The sequence below is a fragment of the Nicotiana attenuata genome, chromosome 6 (assembly GCF_001879085.1).
Source record: "Nicotiana attenuata strain UT chromosome 6, NIATTr2, whole genome shotgun sequence".
Classification (NCBI taxonomy): Eukaryota; Viridiplantae; Streptophyta; class Magnoliopsida; order Solanales; family Solanaceae; genus Nicotiana; species Nicotiana attenuata.
Genome location: NC_031994.1, coordinates 93,146,219 through 93,173,630, shown reverse-complemented (window position 1 = coordinate 93,173,630; position 27,412 = coordinate 93,146,219). Strand labels below are relative to the sequence as shown.

At 35.1% G+C, this 27,412-nt stretch overlaps 2 protein-coding genes across 5 annotated transcripts; one reads left to right on the top strand and one right to left on the bottom strand.

Moving 5' to 3' along the window:
• Positions 1,660-13,325, bottom strand: LOC109227475 (protein decapping 5-like). 4 transcript variants are annotated; one of them, XM_019392652.1, is made up of 14 exons: positions 13,216-13,325; positions 12,926-13,091; positions 11,505-11,605; positions 6,728-6,799; positions 5,743-6,645; positions 5,019-5,078; positions 4,863-4,925; positions 4,640-4,705; positions 4,446-4,505; positions 4,106-4,171; positions 2,924-3,124; positions 2,729-2,833; positions 2,421-2,609; positions 1,660-2,091 (listed from the first exon to the last, which is right to left on the bottom strand). In XM_019392652.1, exons 2-13 carry the CDS (start codon positions 13,059-13,061, stop codon positions 2,460-2,462), a joined length of 1,983 nt encoding a protein of 660 aa, XP_019248197.1. In that variant the 5' UTR covers positions 13,062-13,091; positions 13,216-13,325; the 3' UTR covers positions 1,660-2,091; positions 2,421-2,459. The 4 variants fall into 4 exon arrangements, 3 of the variants coding, with proteins under 3 accessions (XP_019248197.1, XP_019248196.1, XP_019248198.1); XM_019392651.1 differs by lacking the exon at positions 1,660-2,091 and having other exon boundaries at positions 2,098-2,609; XM_019392653.1 differs by lacking the exon at positions 1,660-2,091 and having other exon boundaries at positions 2,098-2,609; positions 12,926-13,085; positions 13,216-13,317.
• Positions 24,764-27,179, top strand: LOC109228106 (piriformospora indica-insensitive protein 2-like). The gene is made up of 2 exons (XM_019393282.1): positions 24,764-24,910; positions 25,962-27,179. The coding sequence occupies exons 1-2, from the start codon at positions 24,764-24,766 to the stop codon at positions 27,177-27,179; spliced, it is 1,365 nt and encodes a 454-aa protein (XP_019248827.1).

The following is a 27,412-nucleotide window of genomic DNA, read 5'->3' as shown; positions in this document are numbered from 1 at the left end:
GCCATCGCTCAATCATGGCCGTGATCAAAGCATAGTCGAGCTGTATCCGACCAATCCTAATAATCCTATAAAATCCCATCTCCTCCAAGTGATGGACCACGCGGGGATGTAGAACGCGGGGAGGACTCAAAAACTCCCATAGTAGATCCACTCTCCTGGACCGAAACGTCGTAGTAAGCAACTGTCCCTCCCAGATATACTCGGATCTATGCTGGGGCTGTAGGGCTAATAGATCCGACGTCCGAGGGCTGGGATGTATAGGCGCATCCATGTCGTCAACTGTAAAATCATAATTTTTAATAACTGGATTCCGGGCTCGATATTTTGAGGCCCAGTGGCACCAAATTATCATTAATAATTATGTATTTTTTTACATTTAAATTCATATTTTTTAATAACTTAATTGTACAAATTACTTACGTATGGGTTCCGGGCTCGATATTTTGAGGCCAGTGGCACCAAATTATCATTAATAATTATGTATTTTTTTATAATTTAAATTCATATTTTTTAATAACTTAATTGTACAAATTACTTACGTATGGGTTCCGGGCTCGATATTTTGAGGCCCAGTGGCACAAAATTATCATTAATAATTATGTATTTTCTTATAATTTAAATTCATATTTTTTAATAACTTAATTGTACAAATTACTTACGTATGGATTCCGGGCTCCATATTTTGAGGATCGAAATACCAGTAATAGATACTAAAACAAAAGGAATTCTAAGCTAAAATACTACACATTACTACGCTATAAGGCTCTAAATTTTACTACGCTAAAAGGGTCTACGTTTTACTACGCTAAAAAGGTCTAGATTTTACTACGCTAAAAAATAATCTAAACTAAACATAAATAACAAATAAATTTAATTGCAAATAAAACACAAAACGGCATGAAAGCACATATATATAAATGAGAATATTAACAGACAAATTTATTTGACAAATTTATATTTTTATATAAAACAGTAAAATTAAATCCGGATAAATTTAAGATGCTAATTTCGAAAATAAAACCACCAACCGAAATAGAACACATACAAATCAAATAATATGCATTATTATAAAAGTTTCAACTTAAAATAAATCGAAATACCTCGATTTAGAATTTTCGGAAAGCAAATAGATCGAAAATTTGACTCCGAAAGCGTGAATCAACAATAACAAAAAGCTCTACTCGAGTGTGGGACCTACGTTCTTCAAGTTTTATGTGCCGGGGGGATCCAAAATTTTTTTTTTTTTTTAGTGGCGGACAGAGGGGGGACCAATTTTTGGGAGGGGGATTAGAATAATGGAGGAAGAAGACGGGGGAAGAAGATGGAGAGTTTTTGGGGAGGGATATAACGCCACTATTTCTGGCGCTATATCACTGTCAGTGTATAACGCCAGAAATAGTGGCGCTATATCACTCTGACAGTGTATAACGCCAGAAATAGTGGCGCTATATATTTAACGGTGTTGTTACCGTTTATATATAGCGCCACTATTTCTGGCGCTATATATATTTTTGTTACCTTTTTTTTTTTCCACCTATTTATGTGTTTTGAGTCCAAAATAGCAACATTTTGGTTTCGGACTCGTAACTTAAAAGGGAAATAAGGATAAATTAAGAACGGCATTAATTCTATACTAGTACTACTACACTTTCCGTTGACATGTCGTTTCTAAATAGGAACCTCAGCAGCTTTTTGCAATACATAAGATCATGATAGTTTTTACTGAAGCATGTAACAAAGATGATACTCTCATCTACTTATTACTACAAACGAAACAACATAGTTAATAATTAGCACCAATTCTAATAAGCACCTAGATTCCTTTGGTCAATAACCCAATCTACTGACTCGGGTAACACCAGCACTCCCTCATAAAAACAATTCAGCCTGTGATAAAATTGATACCACTACCTTTAACCCTCCATTGCGGCAAGCTCATTACCAAGCATACCTCCTCGATTGTTTGTAACATACACAAGCTATTACTATCAGTTTCTGGAAATGTACCAATCGTATCCAGCAGGGTAGTTGCTGTCATCCAGAATCCTACTGCTGGCTGCCTCTAGCTTACCACGGAATCAATTTTTAACACTGCCAAAAAACAAGACTGTAAATTTTTTCATGTCAATGCTTTGTTAATTCACAAAGTTCATGACAGATTTTATTCAAAGCAGCTAACTGTTGCTACTTGTTTCTCCTAGTAAAGCAAAGGTGTTTATGCATCAGGTAACCAGTCGTGACTGATTACATACTCCTACAATCACCGGACTCCAAGTCTTACGATAGCTTATCTTTGAACCTGTTCAGCAGCAAAATCTACCCATCTGTCCTTGTTTATTATATACTAACAATACGGTCACGCTAAACCTGACTAAAAGTTTACTATAACTAGATATTGCCAGGTGATGTCAACTATCTACCTCCTGAACATCATTCACAGGCACACATAGAAGCTCATTTTAAGTGACACGACCCCAAACAGTCCTTCCTTGGCCGCGGCCACCACGTGCATTGTCATAGCCTCTTCCACGATATGAGCCTCGAGATGCCCCTGACATGCGAGCTCCCCGGCCACGACCCCGTTGGTTTTTCTGAGTCTCACCAAATGTCTGGAAAACACATCAAGAAGCCTCTTCAGGAATCAAAATTAAAGAGAATTTCTAAAGCAACGGTTCCTCCCCTCCCCCCCCCCCCCTTTTTTTTGAGATAAGGCAAAGAATCAAATTACCTCGGCATCTTTTTTTCTTTGTTCAGAAAACTTCACTTTTCCAGATTCACGATCAAGTGTATGACAGGAAAGAGAATCAAAGAAGTCGTCCTTACAATAAACAGGCTGTAGAATATAAAGTTAATAACAGCAAATTGAGAGATACATGGAGAAAAATTTGGAAACGCGAACATATACTTTCCACCTGCAGCTTACCTTGTAATCATGTTTTGCATTTCCATCCCCAGCTTCATCCTGTGCATCACTGTCATCCATCTCTTTCCCATCCCCGATACCATCATCTGATTCAGCTTTGTTACTTTGGCCTAGAAAATCCCATACCTCTTTCTTATTGAACCTTTCATTCATTGCCTCAAAATCGAACTCCTCGGAGAATCTTTTAGCCAAATGGGAATTCTGGAAAAAAATAAAGTATGCTCTCAGTACAAATGTCAAGAGGCTTGCATCCTGCAGCTTGTTTAAAACCAACCAACACGATTATCGTCACTCAACATTCCTCAAACTATTCAATATTCAAAAACAAGTTTTGACCTGTTGGAAATGAGATTTTATGGCTACATCGATAACCTTGTAAATTGTTGTGCTCAAAGATTTTGCATCGAAGGTAAGCGATTTTGTAATTGTAGAAAGCGATTAGTTCTTTTGATCTTGACCGGGCTTGGAAAAGCTTCATTTTTCAATTCCAGAAGTTACAGAGGTTATGTAAAAGAAGCTGTAATAGTCTGCTACTCTAGCCTCGCTTTTCTTCTTCAACCTCGGCCCCTTCTTTCAAAAATGAAAAAACGGTAACGAGCAAGAAAATGGATGCGCTAAGGCACAAAGGCTTTCGCGCAGCTGCTAGATGATCCGATTTCTAGTCAGCTAACTGAGAATGCAATAGAGAAATTGTTTTTCTATTGATTTCTCATTGGAACGATTTCTTGTGAGCCACGAAACAGATAATCCAAGTCATAAGAACGAACCACACAATGGAGAATCTCAGGCAAATAAGAACCAGGCGTACTGCTTGACTTGCTTTTCTTCTCTTATGATATTGATAAGTCGCGCTCTTGATTGTAATAAGAGGTCAAGGATCGAGTGTCTGTTCATAGTGGCATGCTTCTGGGATATTAACTTGAATGAGACGCCTCAAGGTCATGGATAGTTATCTATTTCGAGTTCCATGTGACTAAAGCATGCATTGCCTATTAGTCATCCGATGACAAGGAAAAGAGTCTCAGTTGATAATGCAAACTTTACCATGATAAAAGAACTAGGAGGTATACAAAGTGTAATTGAACTAGTATATTTTGTACGGATCTAGCTACTAGGAATTGTCAAGGATGTCACATCCACGCAAGAATTTCAAAGAGATCAAGTGCTAGAAAGAACAGTTACCTTTGCTCCGCGTCCGCGAAATTGACTTCCCACATTGCGACGATTGACTTGAGGAACACCATTCGGCTGGAACAATATGGAAAATTAGTTAAATAATGGGGTAGGCTATAATATGAAGAATACAAATACTTGGAGTTTACACGATCAGAAAGGTCAAACCAAAATTTGGCATTCATCTGAAGAAAGGGGATACCAAACCACTAGTGGAAAGTCTTAGCAATACTGAATTTACCAGAGAAATAAGCAACTTCACAAAGCAGCATAGCAAAAACATGAAATGATCAGAACTATAAAAGAAAAAAAGTTTAAAAAGCAATGGAAGACTAGCCAAATGGATTACCACTTGTCCTCTGCCCATGCCCATATTATTCTGACGGGAACGTAGAGCAGCTCCAACAAGCTGGAAGGACAAGAAGAAATCACTTCCTTTACTTTCTGGTTAAGAGCATATGACATAGTTCAATACTTAATTTAGCCATAAGTACACAAGAGGAAAAAAAAATGGATCACATGCTCTAAACTAATTAAAGTTACCCCATTTCCTCTTCCTGATGCATGCTTCCTATAACTTTCATGTGTATATACAGCAGCTCCTTTTGGCTGAAATAAATTACACGAAAGGAAAAAGGGCATACGTCAGAATCCACGCAGAACCCAAACTTCCCTTTTTTGGGCTTAGGGCCTTGCTGGGGCAGGGGCAAAAAATAAGGAGTTTGTCTACCACCCAAAGGGCACACAAAAAAGTGACTTAGGTTACCGCATTTCCTCTCTGTGTGTGGCCTCTACTATTGTGATGAGTGGATAATGTGTCTCGATGTGCCTGAATAGACATAAAACAGCCCACAAGGTAAATATCAACACTCATAAAGAGGCTCAAACGAGAACAGAAACTACAAGATATGCAGAAAATTACCCCATCTCTTCCCCGAGCAAAGTGACTTCTATTGTGATGAGATGATGTAGATCCATGTAACTAGAGAGAGAAAAAAAGGATGGGTGTCAGGCACAAAAAAAAAGAATCAGAATCTCTAAGTTGTTGTATCAGATAGTAAAATCATGAAATTCAGCACCAGACAACATGCGAAAAACAGGAACCACGTAACTTTGCAAACAGGAAAGGAAGATGGAGGAAATAAATGCAACCAATAACAAAACAGTAAGATTTTTTTTTATCACAGAAGTTGTTTAGTAAGTAGGAAACAGAAAGTCGGATTACGATGATATCCATGTGCATTTATTTAAAGGGTTCCTGCAAAAGTTTTTTCGAATTGGTAAATGTGGAAGTGCGCCTCGCACAAACATGATCAACTATATGATTCTCAGAACGTCAGTGGATGTGGTTAAGGGTCTCTTCATTTCTTTTTTCCTTAATGCAGTTCAAAAGAAACTGCAACAACATCAAGCTGATTACTTTAAGGCTAAAGAATTAAATTACTCAATAACAAACAAAGTGTAACCACGCACACAAACATCAAAAATAGAAAAGGGTAGATATTATCAAACAAGGAAACAGCAGGTTTCCAATTTTTATATGTAAAGCTAAAATACCAGCTTAGCTGTCAAACATTAATGGGCACATCACAATATAGGAGAGCGAAGGAATGGAAGTGAGAAGTAAGGAGAGAGAGTGTCCATACTGTTTTAGTTGTAGATTTTGGTATTGACTCCACGGTTTCTTCTGTACTCCCCGATGGCAGAGGTTCTGATACTGATGCTTTAACAGTCTGTACATCAGCATTTGACGTTTGCAATGATTGAGGTGATGACGAATCCTTCACTCCTGACAGCACCTCTGGTGTCAAGAGAGATGATCTTGACAGATTGCTCAGAGATGCATCTTTAGTGTCTACAGTGGATGACACAGTTTGCGAGATTGTGGAGAAAGAATCTGAAGTGCTAATGGTGGAACTTGCTTCTTTAGTTACTGGAGCCAGAATAGCATTGACATTAAGTTCTGCTTCCAGAGCAGACACCGTTATTGGGCCAGAATCCACTGCTACAGTTGGAAGAGCACGGAATGCATTATTTGGCATTGGAATAGATGACAAATTAAGATACGGTTTAGCAAGCTGTCCAGCATTGGATTGCCCAGATGGTGAAGATGCCACTGGGGGAAGCAAATTTGGGGAAGCAGTACTAATAGGCAGCAGCAATGGGTGATGTTGTGCGGCCAAACTAGATCCTCCGGCTAGAGATGCATTCACATTTTGGTGTTGTGCTTGCTGCTGAATGGGAAGGGATGCAACCAAACTCTGTGGTGGAGGAGGAAAACGTTGCTGTTGAAATTGAGAAACTCCTCCTGAGGACCCAACTAATCCAGGCCAATAATTAGGCACAGCAGGCCCATTAATATTTACAGGCTGAGGAGGAAGCGAGCCCCAAAGGCTAGAACTTGGTGGCGGCGGATTCGGGGCAAGATTCACCTGGAAAGGTGCAACAGGGAGTATGGGCGGCGGCGCACTGGTACTAACATCTGCTACTTGTGCAGTACCAGGAGATGTCATGCCCATTGTTGATGGTGCGGGGTTAGGAAAATGAGACTGAATAATTAAAATAAATTAAAGTTAGTTAAATCTCTAAGATGCAACAGAATGATAATCCATCATATTAAGATCAACACACCTGTATTATGGCAGGATCATCAGGAACAACTGAAGTACTTTGAGGGGGTGGTGAGTATATAACCTGCAGATCCTGTGAGACAAGGGAAACGAGAAGCAGATATCCAGAATGAGTCCATATGTACAGCCGGGAAAAACCCTTAGATGAATGGTTCCAACACTAATTCAGCTAAACTTCATCAGACATACTATACAACATCCGAGGAGAGGTCAAATGTAAGATCACTTCTCCAACTGAAAAGAGAAGCAATTAAGCTTTTGATCAATGATTGCAAGAGGAGTATTGCAGAGTATTGCAGCCATAAAATTGATAGTGCTTCATTTAAGAGTATTGCAGCAACATCTTTGTAGTTGCTACTATTTCATGAGAACAAAATTAGGGTTAGATGAAACAATAGGAAATTATATAGATTTCACCAAGATCCATCTAGACACTGTTAGATTTTTATGTCAAACCTTTAATACCAATCTCTAAACCCACTAGATCTGACAACCTGGAAGATTTATTGTTTAGTATTTTGAGGCTTTATGGGAAACATATGTTACCCTGTAGCTTATACCTAAAAAAGAAAAAGGATGAGAAACCTGGGAACCTCCCATGTCTTTTTTTGTTAAATAAAGTAACGGGATCCATTCATGAGCATGCAGTGGATGCGAATAGGTAAAGCAAGGAATTCGCTCCTGTACAGTGCATTTTAACTCCTAAATAAAATTCAATGAGCCAACAAGATCTATAAAATCTAGTGCCAGTTTTCTTCCATTTCAGGGAAATAATTATTGCTGCCGCATGAGCTTAATAGTAAGTAAGAGTAATTGTACATGATCAGAAAATGCTTTATGGGTCTCAGCATTCTCTTTGAGTGGCACTTCTTTCAGAAATGCAAAACTTCAAAGTATACCTAGCAAGTACAAGGGAACCTATATGTCTTTATCAGTGACAGACTCTTATAAATTTAGCCAGCAAGTATTGAGCTTAGGCCCCCCGACCAGACAGCTCTTTAGCCCAGCCACAAAAGTTTTTGAAAGTTTCAACCTGTCCCTTCTTACAAGTCCCATTGGCAGCAAATAAGCTGGAAATGAGTCTGACAGTTTTAATTGATAATCCAACCCAAAAGAAGAAGCATAATGATGCCGCCTATTATTTCCATTCAATAAATACTGTTTTAACTAATATCTTCATTTCTTTTTACTGGAGCAGCCAACAAAATGCTATTCAAACACCACATTACATAACTCCAATCTCCAAAAGATAAATATTATTTAAGGAACACTTGTCACATAGATTCACTCTCTATGTGCAAGCAAAACAACTTGGCATGTCGAGAGATAATCAGCCTACCACACCATTAAAGCTGAAAGAGAAGCTACTTGCAATGAGCTTGGGCATCCTCACTGACACTATTTAGTTATTTGGGATACGAATTCCCATTAGCGAATCTGTCAATTCTGCCTTACCCGACCCATGATCATAGAGGCTTTTAGCAACTAGAAAGTAGAAACAGTTGGACGTGAAGAAATCACAAGCAGAATCAGCACATTACGCAGTTACTCACAATTATCACATGCACTCCCATGATTAACCGCCAAAATGATTCTGGAAGAGTACAATTAAAAGAAGAAAAAAACGGGAACAACCATGTAAGACGCTGTTCAAGAAATAATTCAACTACTCTTGCTTGGTAGCTATCTGTTGGCGTCGTGGAAGCTCAAATGAAGAAACAAGAATGTCCGAATGGAAGGTTCCAATGAAAATCCCAGATGCAATTTCTCTCATCTTCATTGTTGTAGAAAGAGAAAAGGTATGATAACTGAACATGTAAGCGAATTAATCACCAGAACAGCTGTAGATCATCCAAAGTTTTATGACAATATTCTAGTTCTAATAAAACCCCAGACCACACTTGTGGGATCTCACTGGGTTGTTGTTGAATCTAGTGTATGTCTATACTATATTAAAAGCATGAAGCTCTAAACTAGAAAGTTAAAAGACTATATTACCCTTCTAAATAGCCTAAAAGAGAAACAAAGCGCCTTTTATGCGAACAAGTTAAAAACAAATGTAAACGATCGTATCGATTTACAACACGCCTTTCCGGATCAGGAGTTAGCACTTGCCACCAATTACTTTTATTCTAGCTTTGTTAATAAGAACTAATACCAAGTATAAAATGTTTGATAGTTGACAAACTCAGCAGTCAGCACCTAAAATCTAGCACATGCACAAGTCAACAGTCTATTACATTCAACCAAAACTGATGACCACCAAAAGGTTCAATTTTACTTTCAGGTTCTAAATTTACTAAAGCGCTGACATGTACGTATCAATTTTCTCATAGTCTAACTCTTCTGTATTACTTAAGTTATTCACAATAACACTAAATTTTTATACCAGCAGAAAATTTTCAAGTTTATTACTATTCTGTGTTCATATAATATCTCTTTGTTTTCATTTTGATGAGTTTATGGTATATGAGCCACTGTGTTGAGCCTAGATGATATTTCATTAGTCATTGACTCTGAATTTCGCTTTTTCTTTCAAGACATTCGCATTGTGAACAATTTAGCAAGATGATTGAACCCTAAATATTAACTTTTATTTTGTTCTGGTACTTACCATGATTTGTTACTGGTATAAACTGTAGATGATGCAACCATTCAAGTATTGCATCTAAGTAATGTAGTTTGGGGTTTGGAGGAGAGAGAAGAAATATGAAAATAATAATAATAATGGTGTATATTAAAGAACAAAAGTAGTTGATGGATCTACATTAAAATGGTGGCTGCTACTTTTCTAAATGGTAGTGATTGTTGTGAAGGGGTACCTAGACTTTGTAGACGTTAGCTTTTTTCGTTCTATTAATTACGGTATTTAGGTTAATAAGATGGGCATTTTAGTAATTTAACTTTTCACTTAAGGTCTTCCCACTTTTAATATAGTATATAGATATATATAAACAAAAAATATTATGAAGGAGTATGTACTGTTTTAAAAGGCGTGTCTATTCTATTTGGTAACTAATTTTAAGTTAACCGTTGGCTGACTTTAATATTGAAAACAAAGCCTTATCTTTAAATAATTTTTAAACACTACTCCAGCCTTGAATATATACCTTTCTACCATTCTCATTAAATCTTTCATTCTTCTTATTCTGCCATTCTCCAGTATATATTCAACCATTTTCTTGTTCACCTTCAACTTTAAAATCTCTTGTTCTTCCTATTGGGTTGAGTTAAATCAAAGAAAGCAAGTTAAATTATTTTGAGTAGGTATTGTATCTTAGGGATAGAATAAATTTGCACTGTGTGACAAATTTACTATCCTAAAAATATACTATAGTTTTTTTATTTGAAAATTCTTTGCCTACTTTTATTTCCTATTTTTCGTTAAAATCTCTTGCACTATTTTACTCCTTTAGATTATTTTCAATATTCTACAATAATTTTAAGATACTAACATCCCGATATAATGGATTCTTCATTATTGTACAAGCAGTGAAATTGGAGAAGTATGTTGTAGACAGCTTGCTGTTTCGCCCGTGGAAAAATTAGTATTTGTCTTCTGCATGGTTACTGATTCTTCAACTAATTCTTTTGTGAAACTGCAATATCGACAATATTAATTCATGAATCAGACAAGATTCATGGAAGTTGCAATATTTAAAAAGTTGTGTGTATCCATATTCTAGCTTCAGCAAGACGTTGGACTTCTGACACAATATCAAATCTAATGTGGAGAAGAGGAATACAAATCACCAGATCCAGATGTGTTTTCTTTTTCTTTTTTCCTTTTTTACAAAAAAGGGGTTCATCAGATATGTGGAAACATACGAAGTGGCGTCAATTATATGGAACCAAACGATTTTTGTCATTTGGAGTCACCTGCTAGAGAACCAAAGATGGCCGTCTTCTCTTGAATTAGAGGAGTATGGTGCGGACCAATTCGGGACTCAAAAGCAGACCAATCTACTTGCGATGGTCACATTTGGGCAGCTAATTGCGGGATCAAAGATGGTCTACTTTAAAGCAACGTCACAGTAACGTTGCTTTTATCTAGAGTGTCCCAACTTAGCAAGAAATTTAGTTTGTTACGTCATTGCTCGAAGAGACTTGAACAGTTTGAGACAATAAAACAGGTTCTACTTTCTCTCACTCAATTTATAATTTATTTAACAATTACCTATCCTTTGTGATTTTGTTACTGTCATATCTCTATGAATGATATGGTATAAAATTTATGTATGGGATGATTGGCAATAACTTTGTTATCCCTTTTACTATAGAAATTGTTTCTCACACAGCCAACTTGACATTTTACTTTTAAAAAGGGTTATCAATGTCGATAACAAAAGTTCTGGTCGCAACAGAACTACTTAAACGAACAAAAAGAACATACATCAGGAATATCATCTATAGAGAAATATTACGTGAAATACATTTCATTACATGTTTATACCTCATAAAGAAAATAATTAAATATATTACATATATCTAATTAAACTTTGATTGTTCATAGTAGGTTTAGCGATATTCAATCATCTTGACCTCAACAAACAAGTCATCATGCATCGATCTACATTGATCATTCATAGGAACATGTACTTTACTCTCTCATGTATAAATATTTACTTGAAAATTAATTTTATTGATACCGAATTATTTTACAAAATCACATATACATGATGCGATATACACGTGCAACGCACGTGCAGAAAAACTAGTTCTAATAAAAACACCAAGCACACAAAAAGTAAGCAGGTAAATTCAGAAGTAGAGCTCACCTTTATGTCACTACCTCGGAAGAAAATGTACTCGTAAATTTTGTCACTCGGAGATATCTGAGGTCCATCCTGCTTTCGTCCTTCTGTCCCATACGATTTCACTGCAGCATAGAGAAGACTCATGTGTCAAAAATTTGTATAACAAGAAGCTAAGAGTTCAAGGTGAAACAAGTGAACTACACCACCAAATACCTAAACATTATTAATCTGGCCAAACAACTTAATAGTTGCCAATACAAAAAAAATTAACGGAGGCAAGTCACAAAATTCAGGAACTAGAAAATTCATCAAATTGCTATGACATGAGGAGACACTAACCACAACATTCACTCCACATTAAAAGGGAAGAGCTTAATCTTAAAATACTAGTTGGAGAAGTAATTATTTGCTTCTGAACAAATTCTTCTTGAAATTCAACTCAAGCCTTTATATCAACTGGAAGGTTGGAAAACTGGACACAGGCATGTCCCCTTCTGTGCGCATTACTCAAGAGACCAGCTGATATTACAGTAATAAGAATTTATAAAGAATCAGCCTCTAATAACTTGATTACGGCAAAAAAAAAGGATGTTTGATTCACTGGCATACCCCCAGACATCAAAATCTTGCAACATATCTATTCTTTGCATAAAACATTTCCTCACATATTGCATGTGCATGCATGAATCATTCAGAACTTCAGGGTTAAAAGAAATGAATTCTCAGATAGTTACGCAAGTGGCCCTAGGCTCTTTGCATTTTCAATTTAAACTGGGGCTACCAAACCATCATAACCACTGTCTTAACAACTTTTTCCTTTTTACTATCGGATGTTGAAATAGACAACTCATTGCAGCTTTAGTGCCAATTTTATTGAAACGCACCTCACCCCAAAACGACGTTCAATAGAATACAATATGCATAAGATAGATTGGACTAGGTATAAGTCAAGGAAGATATATACATAAAGAAGCTTCAGTTGATAATTCCCAGCATCTCTCTATCAATTAATTTTTTATGTTGGGAGTTCCTCTACAATTTGGTAAGGAAAGTTTCTTATGAATAGCTGTTCTTTCCTAAGTAAGAAAAAACATTCATGTCCTAAATACCTTCTTTTTATGGAAGATTTAAGTCAAACAATTTCTCGAAAACAATAGAGGTAATTGCAGGGTTTTCAAATTGACATTATCAACAGAAATCACAATCTGAAAACGCTGCAGTTTGAAACATGTATTCTCAGTCTATACAACACGCAAACGATTCCTAATTTTTGCTTTGATCTCCTAAAATTCTGATAGCACAAACATGTTCACATTCACAAACTAACAATGATATACATATAAAAAATATATATATTTCCGACCGCAGTTTCATGAATACAACTAGAACACAAAGTGATCAAAACAGAAACAACATCATAAGAAATTAACAGAAGTGTATACCGTTGCGAAGGCCAATGGTGGATTCTAGAGCATCGAGATGGAAGAGAAATCCTTCATAACGAATATCAGACTTTGTAATCAAGCAAATGAGACTCCCAATGTAGGAGTCGGCTGCCTTAGAGGCCGCCATTGCCATTGCCCAAATCGGTGTTGTGTTTTTCTGAAACTGAAACCCTAATGAATCAGTGCTAACAAATTTATAGAGCGGAAAAAGCAAAAACAGACGATAGATTACGATAATGTGAAGGAAGAAGAATCCATAAGAAACCGCTTCCGGTTTTTGATGTCACCTGGCAAGAGTTGAGGCCCGACGCTGGCTTCTTCTTTCTTTTCTCTGCCTAGTGTATGTATGTAACAGTAGAGCTAATCACACGAGAAGTGTTATTTCCGTTTCCCTTTAATACCTTTTTCTTTCCTTAACTTTCTGTTTATTTCATTATTATCTTGCTTCTGCTTCTCATTAAGAATATGAATACTCCATAATTATGGTGGCAAAATGGTTCAAAGAAAACCGTTAATCACCCATATTATTCACTAAAAAATTAGTTGGATAGAACTTTTTAAAAACTGTCAAATATAGATAAGAACCATATTATCCATTTAGAAAATGGATAACCAATGGGTCTAACTTTTACATTTGTAAAGCCTCAATTGGGGGTTCCTCAAGTTAGGGAGACTAAGAATTCTCCCAAAAGTGATCATATACAACAAGTCACAAATAATATGGGTAACCCATATTATCCGCCCGATTAATCCGTTTTTATCCGTATTAAATATGGGTCGGGTCGGATAATTGATCCGTTTGTTCATTACTCGTTCGACCCGAACCATATCCGACCCGACTCGCCCGTTTGCCACTCCTATCCATAATTAAAGATTCACATGTGCTTTGCCTCCTTAATGAGTTTATCCGATACGTAAATTGATAAATTTTGCATACTGAATAATTTACAAAAAAAAAATAATTATAATAATAATAATAATAATAATAATAATAATAATAATTAAAGATACTATGAAATTCCTGTGAATGAAAATAAGATGGAACTCTAGTGATTTAATGTGATTTAGTTCGGAACAAGTTGTAAAGAATTGTATTATATAGTTTAATTTAATTTGTGTGCAAGATACATGAATTATACAACTATATTATCGAAGTTACAATAAACTGAGTAATAAATTTGTACAAATTCTTTTTTATGTAAGAGTTTACCGGGGCATTTGCATCTATATTCGCTTTTTGTGCCACATTTTAACCTGTGCCCGCTTTGCAAAAAAAATTGCAAGCGTACGCGCTTTTTCACATAACTTCAGCACACGGGGCTGAAGTAGCAAAGGCAATTACACAAAACTTCAGCATTTTAGTAGTCGGGCCTGAATTTCAGCTCTAGAGCTGAAGTTTTTTTTTTAACTTGCGAACTTCAGCTCTAGAGCTGAAGTTTGCCAGTTATAAAATAAAAACTATTTTATAAGTTTTTGTTTAGTAACCGGGAAACTTCAGCTCTAGAGCTGAAGTTTTATTTTATAAGTTTTTGTTTAGTAACCGGGAAACTTCAGCTCTAGAGCTGAAGTTTGCCAGTTATAAAATAAAAACTTCAGCTAAAGCTGAAGTTTTTGTTTAGTAACCCGGAAACTTCAGCTCTAGAGCTGAAGTTTTCCAGTTAAAAAATAAAAACTTCAGCTCTAGAGCTGAAGTTTTTGTTTAGTAACCCGGAAACTTCAGCTCTTTCCCAGTTATAAAGGGAAGCTGAAGTTTTTTAAAAAGTGGGTACGGATGCAAACAAAAAGACAAAGCGGCTACAGGTTAAAAAGGGGCGCCCAAATAGGGCGCCCCGTGCAATTTTTACGAGTTTACTACTAAGAGCCTATTTGGATTAGTTGATTTGAAGTAGCTCATAAGTATTAGGTGCTGAAAATTACTTTTTAAGTGCTGAAACTGATTTAATAAATAAGCAGTTACTGTTTGGATACAAGTGCTGAAATTGATAATAAGCTGGTGCAGTATTTGAGAAAAAAGTGGGATAAGCTCTTTTTCTGTTAAAATGACTTAAATAACCTTAGAATTGTTTACACTTATAAGGGCGTGATTTCTTTAAGATTTTAGATTCCAGATCGATTCAAATACAAAATATTCTATTTGTCATTTTATTTTAAATACAAATGTGCTTAGATAAGAAAACTTTTATGATAAATAAAATTTATTTTATGATAGGCATATAATAAAGTTATAATAATTAATAAATTGACAAAAGTTTCTAAGTAAAAATAAACCTAAATAAATATTTGAAGAGAAACAAACACTGTCTTCATCACCACAACATTTAGAAAGCAATGCACCAAAAATTTGATATGTCCTCATTTATTACATACAGTTCAAAGATTAATACACAATCACATAGATACAAATATGCAAAGGAATAGAGAATTTGCTTATCTTAAATAGTCAATGAAAATTGCATACTTGAGGGGGGGGGGGGGGGTTGACACAATACTTGAGGCAGTGAGTATCGATGTAAGAGTTTTGTTCTAAACAAGAATACTTTAAGGATAAAATAGTAAAAAGCTTGGTCAAACTTAAAGTGCTTATAAGCTAAAAATTCATAAGTTGTGGGTGACCACCTTATGGTTTTTAGCTTATTTTTTTTACTTATGAGCACTTTTAACTTTACCAAATGCTTAGATAAGCCGAAAAGTGCTTATAAGCTAGTTTGACCAGCTTATAAGCTTAGCCAAATACCCTCTAAATAATTAATAGTCTGGTGAACTAAGATTATTCTTAAGTGGACAAAATATTACACTTTATTTTTTTTAGAATTTAAATATATTTACTTGATAATTGCATTTCACACATCCTATGAAAGGAAGTTTTAAATAACTTGGGTCTATTATATAGGGGTGGGGGAGATTGATGAAGATGTCACGCATCGTGTTAGAGCGGAATGGATGAAATGGAGACTCGCTTCCGGTGTTTTATGTGATAAGAAGGTGCCACCAAAACTTAAATATAAATTCTACAGAGTGGTGGTCAGACCGACTATTTTGTATGGAGCTGAAAGTTGGCCAGTCAGGATCGCCCACGTCCAGAAGATGAAAGTAGTAGAGATGGTGATGTTGAGATGGATGTGTGGGCACACCAGGTTAGATAGGATTAGAAATGAGGTTATTCGCGATAAGGTGGGGTGTGGCCCTATTGAGGACAAGATGCGGGAAGCGAACTTAGGTGCTTTGGACATGTGAGGAGGAGGAGCACAGACGCCCCCGTGAGGAGGTGTGAGAAGTTGACATTGGAGGGACTACGGATAGGTAGAGGTAGGCCGAAGAAAAAGTGGGGAGAGGTGATTAGGCAAGACATGACGCAGTTTCAACTGACCGAGGACATGATCCTTGATAGAAAGGTGTAGAGGTCGAGGATTAGGGTAGTAGGGTAGGTGGTCTAGATTGTTCATACCTATAGTATTAGTACGCACTCTCACATTCTGTTGATAGTAGGTTTCTATTACTATCCATCGTTTCTTTCATTGTTGGTCATCTTACTATCTTGTTATTTTTATTTTACTTTTATATGACTTTTTGGTGCTGTCCCTTCTTGTCTATATTTTTATTAATGTGGTGCTTATACTTTCTTGAGCCGAGGGTCTATTAGAAACAACCTCTCTATCCTCACAACTTAGGGGTTATAAAGTCTGCGTACGCACTACCCTCCCCAAATCCCACAGTATGGGATAATACTGTGTATGTTGTTGTTGATAACTGCACTCCACAACATTAAAAAAAGAATAAATGTCTTAACATGAATCAAAGGTAAAGATGTCATGCTTACAACAGAAGTATCCAGTAGTTCATTCAAGTAATTAAAGGATTTGATGAATGGTCATATAGGATGGATTAGGACTAAGAGTTGCACTTAGGGGTGTTAATGGTTCGGTTCGGTTGGTAATTTATAAAATTTGTACCATACCAATTTTTCGGTTATTTTATGATGTATAACTAAAATTAGACTTTTAAAAACCGTACCAATCATGTTGGTTTCTCTTCGGTATCGGTACGGTTCGGTTAATTTTCGGTATTCTTTTAAATGTCATTTAAAAGTCAGTAGTAGAGGCATAATGCAATAACATACCTACTTTTATAGGACTTATTAAAACTCTCTAGACAATTTTACTATTTAAAAAGTGATGAACTAAGAAAACATGAAAGATGGTCAGAGTATAGATCCATCAACTATTCTATATCAGCATAAAAGAAACTAAGCAAAGACAAAGAAAATATAAATCACATGGGTAGAAAGATATTAAGCAAGTTGAGACTCAAGAATAAAATCTATAGAAGATTAAATAATTGAAAATATAAATTTAAATCATACGAAATTCAATATATTGTAGTTTGCTACTCATAATTGCGAGATTACCTTGTGTCCTGCTAGTGAATATGCTGAAAATAATTTAGTTTCAATAGGATTAGTATAATAGGTTTGAGAATTAGGATTTTGGGTTTAATTAATTGTTGGCTTGTAACCGTTTTTTATAATTTCAAGGCCCAAGGAAATATTTAATGCTTTATTATTTTTAATATTAACATATAAATATATTTTTCCCATATAAATTTATTCGGTACGGTGCGGTATTTTTTCGGGTTATTTTGATAAAATAAAAACATACCCTAATTATCGGTACGGTTATAGATTTATATAAAAAAACCTACGATTTTATTTAAAAAAAATATCGGTTCGATTTGGTACGGTTCGGTCAATTTAGTTGGTTTTTAAATATTTATTGACACCCCTGATTGCACTTGTCAAAAGATATACAAACTGAACATAAGGGCTGACTATGGGGGGCTGGGGGCTACTTCTGTTATATTGATGACAATAGTGTAAAAATACAAATATTTAAAATTTCAACGTTTCTCAAGTACATTAATGACGAGAAGGTATACGCTCAACGAAAGGAAGATTTCTACCACTAAATAACGTCTCCACGAGTGTTGGTGATAATTTATTAGCTTAGTTAGTGTTATTAAAAGGACAAATTTGACTAGTTGGTGCTTGAGATATTACAAAAATAATTCGAAAGACGTGCATTATAGACTAAGTAATTATTTCACTTTCCTATTTTCCAAAAGTCAAACATACTATATATTTACTAATTGATTAAGATTTATTAAATATTATTTGGCTAATTGATTAAGATTTATTAAATATTCTTTCTCGTACGTTGTTTTTGTATTTCAAATGTAATAAGAATTACTACTATACTAATATAGTAATATACAATACTGCCAAACATGACTAATTAGGAAGAGTTATGGAATGTAAACAACAAAAGTAGGTCGATAGGCATTCTATGTGTAGTGATTCCACTATTCTAGAAATAACTCTGGTTGCAACATGTTATGTTTTCTTCCTCATGACGAATTGTTTGATGAGTTTCACACTAGATACACATGTTTTAATAATCTCATATGTTCATAACTCTTTAAACTTTAATTTTGTTTTCTTATCTTTAAATAAATGACAACTAGATTAAGAGTGAAAAATAGTTATTTCTTCTCGCACATATTTCATGTGGATAAAGAAAATAACTTACTGCCCCTAAGATCACCCATATATTTTGAACTTTGCTATTCGAATTGTAACCTTTTTGATTATTGAATTATTCTTTGTGTAACACGACAATAGAAGTTGGATCACTTGAGATAAAGAAATTTTCTTCCTATAGGTGTGTTATTGTTAATATTCCTTCTTCTGTTTATAAATAAAATAATATCTTCCGGCCACCCCCTAAAGAATTAAGAATAAAACTTATAACAAAATCCGTCGCTAATTCTACTTAACGATAGATTAACGACAAATTATCAAAATACTTTGTTAATTACGAACAATTTAGCGACAGACTAGCGACGAAATCAATCGCTAATTTTAATTTCTTTTAGTAATGAGAAGAAAGAATGATGTGCACAAGTATGTTGCCTCTCTGCAAATATTGGCTCGGCAATTTGGACGTACAGTCTCCAAATAATAATAATAATAATAATAATAATAATAATAATAATAATAATAATAATAACTAGTACAATTCAACAAGTGAGGTTTGGAAAATATAATGTATACATAATCTTACCTCTACCTTATGTAAATAGAGATACTGTTTTTCGATAGACTCTAAACTCCAAACAAGTAAGGAGGTCGAAGAGTGGGAGGACCAAAACTCTCCTATATTTAAGTTAAATTAAATATGTGTTCATGCAATTGCATGTCTGATCTATTTTCTCTATTTGGTCACAATTTTTTTATTGTTCAATTACAATTGAACCTACCAGATGTTGACTAGTGGTGTTAATCAATACTTCAATTTTAAATTCATTATGTTATAGTGGCATGAGTTTATTGCTTCATAGTTAATTAGCCAGACATGTCAATTGACTCTACACGGGAAGTTGCATGATTTCTGCCATTTATATAGCGGACTTGATGATTTGGACGGGTTAAAATGGGCGGGTCATTAAGTAACTTGGGTTGAGATCGGCTAGATTAAGTTGGGCTAAAATTTGGATCATAGCCCAACCCGTCAACTCTTACCAAGCTTTAATTAATATGTATTATTTTATTATGAATAATTTAATTATCAAAGAAGACTTTTTTTCTTTTCTTATGGTCCTATATAACATACTAAAAAAATTTATTTTAGCAAGTTACTAATAGATAAATTTGGACTAAAAATCAGCCCAACTATAAATGGGCTGAAATGTATTGCGTCAAAATGGACTGAGCTCAACAAATAAGCGGGTCAATAACCAGCCCAACTTTTAGTGAGTTGGGCGGGTCAAATGGATTTGGGCTCAAATTGCCAACTCTAGCCATTTATTCTCTTTTAAATCATAAATGTCCGAATAGTTGTTTCTTCGTACAAGAAATGAAATTTGTAGTAGAAATAGCGTGGGATAACCACCCTTTAACATGGTATTTAGTTTTTATCCAGTATTTTCAATGTTGAGCAAAAATAGCCACTACTCTATTAAAATTAATGCGAAAAGACGTTTTTATCCTTTCATCATGAGTGTTGTGTAAATATTAAGGACATAGTGTCCTTAACATTTACATTGCACACATGAAGTTAAGGACGCCATGTCCTTAACATTTACACTGCACATATGAAGTTAAGGACTTGACATGACACTTTGTCCTTAATATTTACACAGCATTCGTGAAGTTAAGGACATATGCCCTTAATATTTATACAAGACTCATAAGTTAAGGACACTATGAGTGTGTTTGGTAGGAAGGAAAACATTTTCCGGAAATGTTTTCCAATTTTCTCATGTTTGGTTGGCTTAAATGTTTTGGAAAACATTTTCCTCATCAACTCATTAACTCCTTCTCAAGCTTCCCCACCCTATTCTTTACCCTCACCAACCCACCCCACACCCACCCACCTAACCCCACCCCATGCCCTCTCTTCAAAAAGATTTTTTTTGTCACCACCCACCCACCCTCCACCTCCACCCCACCCCCACCCCCACCCCGCAAAAAATTTTTTTGTAATTTTCAAATTTCTATTTTTTTCTGCCCCCACTCCCGCACAGAAACAAAAAATTCAACTTTTTTTGTAATTTTCAAATTTCTATTTTTTTCTGCACCCCCAACCCCCCGCTTCCCTCCCGCCCCACCCCAACCCCCACCCCCAGGAAAAAATATTTTTTTTTATATATTTTCAGTTTTACTTTTTTCATCTTCCGGTATACAAGTTCAAAATTTTACAAGTTCCAAAGTTATGAGTTCGGAAGTTTACGTGTTTCGAAGTTTACGAGTTTAGAAATTATAAAGTTTACGGGTTCGAAATTTCGCGGTTTCGAAAGTTTTGCGGTTTAGAAGTTTATGAAATTTGTGGGTTCGGAAGGTTGTTGGTTCGAAAGATTATGGCTTCATGTTTATTGTATCAAAATTATTTATGAATACTCTTGAGAAAATATTTTCCTTGATTTGCGTACCAAACACCAGAAAATGAATAAGATTACTACTTGTTCTCCAAGAAAATATTTTCTTGGAAAATATTTTCCATGGAAAATATTTTCCTTTATACCAAACACACCCTATGTCCTTAATATTTACACTGCATATATGAAGTTAAGGACATGAGGTCCTAAAGTTTAACAACAAAAGGTGCGAATACAAGTTAAGGACATTATGTCCTAAACATTTACACTGCACACATGAAGTTAAGGACGCCATGTCCTTAACATTTACACTGCACATATGAAGTTAAGGACATGACAGGACACTTTGTCCTTAATATTTATACAACATTCATGAAGTTAAGAACACCATGTCCTTAATATTTACACAGCACCCATGTCTAGCACGGGGGTATTTTCGTCCGGACGGATAAAAATTTATTAAACACTGGCTAAAGAGTAAATACATTTTAAACATTGACCAAAGAGTAAAGACATCTCTAATTAACAGCTAACTGTGCACTTGCCAATGCTCAATATCAAGCTTATGTTTTAGCTGCCCCCTCCTATCACAAAAGAAATGAAATTGGCTATTTATGTCATAGCTTGAGAGAAAATGACAGAATAATGGTCTCTTATATTTGGGGTAAGTTTAAAATAGTCTCTTAAATAAACTCTTCAACAGTTTTGATCTTTTAAGTGTATCAAAAGTGAGCAATTATGATCTTTCTGAAATATTTAACAAACTCTATTCGTTTAAGTGTGAGAGGAAAAATGGGGGAAAAAATAGATTTAACAGGACAAATGGCTATAGCGTTGGTCATTGAAGTATGATTGTCTCAAGATACTAACTAGTAACTCGTCAGGTAATTTACTCTTTTTACTGGCACTTCTTTTCCTTATCTTAGGAAGAAGTAAAAGTAGCACGGTTTAGCTAGTTTTCGGATTGGTAATTGAAAAATAGTTAGCGTTTGCAAGTCATTGAAAAATAACCACTGTTTTGCTGAAACACGGAAAGTTCTAGCATAATATGCTGGATTATGGAGCTCCTGCGTATAAACTTCCCGCATATTATGTTGGAACTACGACACGAAAAATTCTAGCATAATATGCTAGATTATGAAGTTCCTCAATTTCAACTTCCCGCATATTATGTTGGAACTCCAGAACATTATGAAATTCCAGCATATTATACTGGAATCTCATATGTAAAAATTCGAACTCCAGCATATTATGCTGGAATTTTTCTAGATTTTTAAGAGTGTTTTTGTTCAAAATATATCTTTATATGAAAAAATGACTAAATTTCGATTACTTTTGAAACTATTGCTATTTTTCAATTACCAGTTGTAAATTTGGTTATTTATATTTTTTTACCTAGGAAGGAGGAAAAGAAGGAATTAATGGTCCAATACTATAGCACAAGAAAGAAACTGGGTACCATTTTGGACTTGCTATTTGCTAGGCCATTTTCTGCTAAAGTAGCAAAATGCTATGGGCTGAAAGCCCATCTTTTCTTATTCATAGGCTGCGTAGACATCCTTCTCTCTTAATTGGTTTTCTTATGCCACGCTGTGGTCCACAGTCCACACAAAGCTTTCTGAGTAGCTTCTTCGCATAGGTGTTGACTTTTGAATTTTCATTGCAACAACAACTGCTGAAGCTGATAAATACCGCACTTTATAGTTTATACTTTAAACCAAACAAAGTAGAGCAGAGTAATTCTTCAATAATCTACCACCTCCTACGCTACCACCCTATAAGATTTTTTTTTTTTTAATAAATTTTATATACATTTACAAGTATAAAACTTCTTTTATATTGTCAATATAATTTGTTTTACAATTTAAATTACTAATCTCGCTTTTTATAGACGACCACATATAAATATCTTTTAGATGACTTTGACAGTGGAAATGTTCTTCTACAATATTAGTCTAATAGCAATAATAACAACAACAATATACCCAGTAAAATCTCACAAGTGAGGTCACTGAGGGTAGTGTGTTTGGAGACTTTACTTCTACCTTGTGCAGTTAAAGAGGCTGTTTCCGATAGTCCTTCAGCTCAAGGCAAGCATAGTCACAACAATTTAGAGAAAGAAATACAGTATTGAACAAGTCAATGAAAAAGAAGCGATAACAACAATAAGGTAATCATAAAGAAATAGAAGCAACATCAGATAGTAATAGAGATCTACGCATAAGAAGATACAAAAAATAATACTACAACTACTGGAGTGGAAAGGAAACACAAACTACCTACTAACCTTCTTCTAAAACATTACTCTAATTAAACTCAAAAGGAAATCCCTTTAATGTTTAAACAATAAAGTTGAAGAGTACCCATTATTTGATCCTTATATTACATAGCCCTCCTCTAAAAAACTTTATAGCCCAAGTCTAGTCAGTACTACTATTATGTGTATTGTCAGACTTTGCTAGAACCTAATTAATCTGCAATAATACTATACCAAATCAATATATACTATCACCCTTCATTCATCAAACTAGGGGAGCTGCTTTAATTTAAACATTGGAGGGAACTAGGAAGAGTAACAGTGAAGAAAAATAGATACTATAAGTCCTATGCGTAATGATAAAAGAAATAAAGGAGGAAACAACAATAACATACTCAGTGCAATTCTACACAATGGATTTAAGAAAAATAGTGTGTACGCAGACCTTACCCCTATCTTACAGAGGTAGAGAGATTATTTCGAATAGACCGCTGGTCTCAAGATTGTACATGCACAACAATTATGAAAAAGAAATACGATAGTAGAGAAGGGATGAAAGGAGACCGTAACAACAACAAGATAATAGGATAACAGAGCGATACAAACAACAGGTAGCAATAGAAATATGATATTAAAAAATTACGAGAATACATACAAATACTACTGGTATGGAAATAAAAGGAGTAAAGAAAACAAAAGAATAATAAAATATTTTAACATACATCACAAGAAAGCATTAGCTCGTTTCTGAAAAACTGCATGGAAACTGGTTACTGGTCCAGACTCCAATGACGTTAAGCTGGTCCCCTTCAAAACCCTAATCCCATTTCAAAGCACAAATCCTTCATTAACCACAAATATTCAAATTCTTTGTAACCCCACAAAATAAATACACTAAGCTATACACATTAATTCTGTTTATAAACGTTGGCTCTATAAATTAAACAGACAACAGAAGCAGCTAGCAATATCACAAGACTATATATTGCATGAGGCGGTGTGACACACTAAACGAATCTCATGTCGATAAAACACGGAAGAGATGCTGAATATATAAGTAAACAAGTCTTAGACCCTAGTAACGCATTTTAAAACTGTGCGGACCCACGCCCAAATCGAACAATATCAACCAGATTTAAAAGGCTATTTCTTCATATCTCCTTTTCACTACTGCCTACTCTGCTATTTTAGTTATTATTATGATTATTGCTATCTATGCCTTTTTTAGCCTCGAGAACCGTTTCTTTTTGTACTTGGCTTGGCTTTGTAGATCTTCTGTCCTTTGTTGTTATTCTACTTTTTCCTCTAACTTTTACTGCTGGAGCAATAAATTACTACAAAAACAGGACAATTTCATATCCTCTATGCTCCATTAGCTCTAACCTCTACCTTTCTTTATATTCATTATAAACAGATTCAGAGATTCACAGACTGAACCATTTTCTTTCTGTTCGATTCTTTATTTTTCTTGGGATCTCTTTGTCTTTTTCATGGAAGTCCACAACTAAAGTTTTTTCTTGTGCTATTCTTTTTGGCACTCTTCAGTTTCTTATCTGCTTATTCTTGGCTATCCTGAATTATCAATGAATAACTTTTTTATCAAAATTCAGATTATGTTTCTCCAATTTGTCCTTGTTGGGGTGTATATTATGTACAAGGTTGAAGCAGATGCTTCAATAGCTCCAATGGAGAAATATGAGAAAGAGGCATTGTACTCTGCAATTCAAGGTTTTGTTGGAAAAGAATGGAATGGTTCATACCTTTATCCTGATCCTTGTGGCTGGACAACAATAGAGGTACTAAACTTATTTATGACTTGCTAGGTACTGTAATTTTACCATTAATTTTTTTTTTGTTCTAATTGGAAATCAATAACACAGTAATGCTAGTTCATTATCTGTTACAGTTTTTTTGGCTTCGTTTATTTTTGTTTTCTTGCTGTTGCTACTGCTTCTTGCCTTCTCCACTACCATTTTTCCTTTTTATGAGTCATGACTGCTGAAATTATGCTTTTCTTGAGCTGAGAGTCTATTGTAAACAATCTATCCACCTTCACAAAAGTAAGGACAAGTTCTGCATACACATTATCTTCCCCACACCCCACTTGTAGGATTTCACTAGATATTTTTTTACTAGTAATGCTAGTTCAGACATCATAAGTTAAAAAGGTTGCTCCAGCAGTTAGTAGAGTATGAGACAAAGCCATGCATGGATTTTTTAAAACCCTTTTCGTGAATATTGTAATTAGTGAGAGCTAAGAATTTACCAGATTCTCATATTATAGACCCGTATGGTCCGGCCCTTCCCTGGACCCCACATATAGCGGGAGTTTAGTGCACCTGAGTTGTTCTTTTTTTCTTTTCCAGGTAGTAGTATTTCTCTTTTGGATTTGCAAACAGTGGGAATGTGTGATTTGAGTGTCTGTGTAATTAAGTAGTTTTCCAACATCTAACACATTCTACTAGTACTATTATGTAACCAGAGTAAGACTTTTTCTGAGTTCACTTCTAATTCCTTACTAAATTAAAAACTTAACTTATAGTATACTTTTACATGTAAAGAACTTTTACGCTATCATTATATTTTAACATGTTATGATAGGTAAGCTATTTTATTTGCCATGTTACTAACCCCTTTTATCATCGACATTTGCTTGTCGTATAGTTTGGTAGTATATGAATTGTTTTACACTGCCAGTGTATGGAAGTTACATTCTGTAAATTATTTTCCGCAAAGGACTAATTTACCAGAAACCGACTTTACTAAGCTTGGAAACAAGAATTACATTCCTTAGACCATAGTACTTGTATTAGCTCTAAGAAATCTTGTTTAACCTCTTATCCACAGGGAGTATCATGTGATTTCTCTAATGGCTTCTGGCACATAACTGAATTAAGCATTGGAGAAGTATATGACAATTCTCTTAGCTGCTCCTCAGCTGCAGAGTTCAGAGAAGACTTGTTTAAGCTCAAGCATCTAAAAAGACTTTCCTTCTCAAATTGCTTTCTCTCATCTCACCACAAACCAATTACAATTCCCACATCAAATTGGAATAGTCTTGCTAACAGCCTTGAATCGTTAGAGTTTCGATCAAATCCTGGTCTAACCGGGACAATTCTCACCAGTTTTGGCAACCTTAAGAATCTTCAATCTCTAGTACTGCAAGAAAATAGACTCAAAGGAGAAATACCAGAAGCTTTAGGCAGCTCAATAAAATTAGTGCGCCTAGTTCTTTCAGGAAACAGTTTTGTAGGTCCAATTCCTCCTAGTCTAGGAAAATTGACAAATCTTTTGATATTTGACGCGAGCAGGAATTTTCTATCTGGTACATTACCTGTGACTTTTGGTGATTTGGCTTCACTTATAAAGCTTGATTTGAGCAACAATTTATTAGATGGAAAATTACCTAGAGAAATTGGAGGCTTAAAGAGTATAACACTGCTTGATCTGAGCCATAACAAATTTTCAGGGGGTTTGCCAGAGATAATTCAAGAAATGGTTTCATTACAAGAACTTGTGTTATCTAACAATCCAATAGTTGATTATGTTACAAGAATTCAATGGCAGAAACTGAAAAATTTAGAAATCCTGGATCTTTCCAACATGGGATTGAAAGGGAACATACCAAATTCCATGACAGAAATGAAGAAGCTGAGATTTCTCAGCCTCAGCAGTAATAGTCTTTCAGGAAACATTCCATTGAAATTTGAGAGAATGCCAACTATTCATGCTTTGTATCTTGATGGAAATGACTTCACAGGGAAACTTGAATTTTCAATGAGGTTCTATGAGAAACTAAGGAGTCGTTTTCGAGCTTCAGGTAACGTGAATCTATGCTCGTCTCTCGAGTTAATGTCGACAAGGCATGTACCAGAAGGAGTAAAACAATGTGAACAAGATAGTATAATGCATAGTGAAGATTCAGACACCAGTTTAAAGAATGAATTTTTGAATCAGAATCTGCATCTTATTGCTTCTTTTGGACACTCAGTCCATGTTGTTAGTGGTTTTACATTTTGTTTTGTTGCAAGGATGATACTTATGGCTCTTCTTTGGATTATATGAATAAATTACTACAGGCAGAGTAAAAAAGCTCAAACTCGAGACTTTGATTAGCCTGGATAGTTCTATACTAAGTTGCTCCGACACGGCGGTTTAGGTGTCGCACCCGTATCGACACGACACTAGTATGGGTGTGGGTATGGGATCTACCGGATTTGGTCAAACATTTTTGGGTACTTTGATCACGACGGACGAAAAAATTCGAGACGAAATACAATTTGATTCTCGAAATCAAA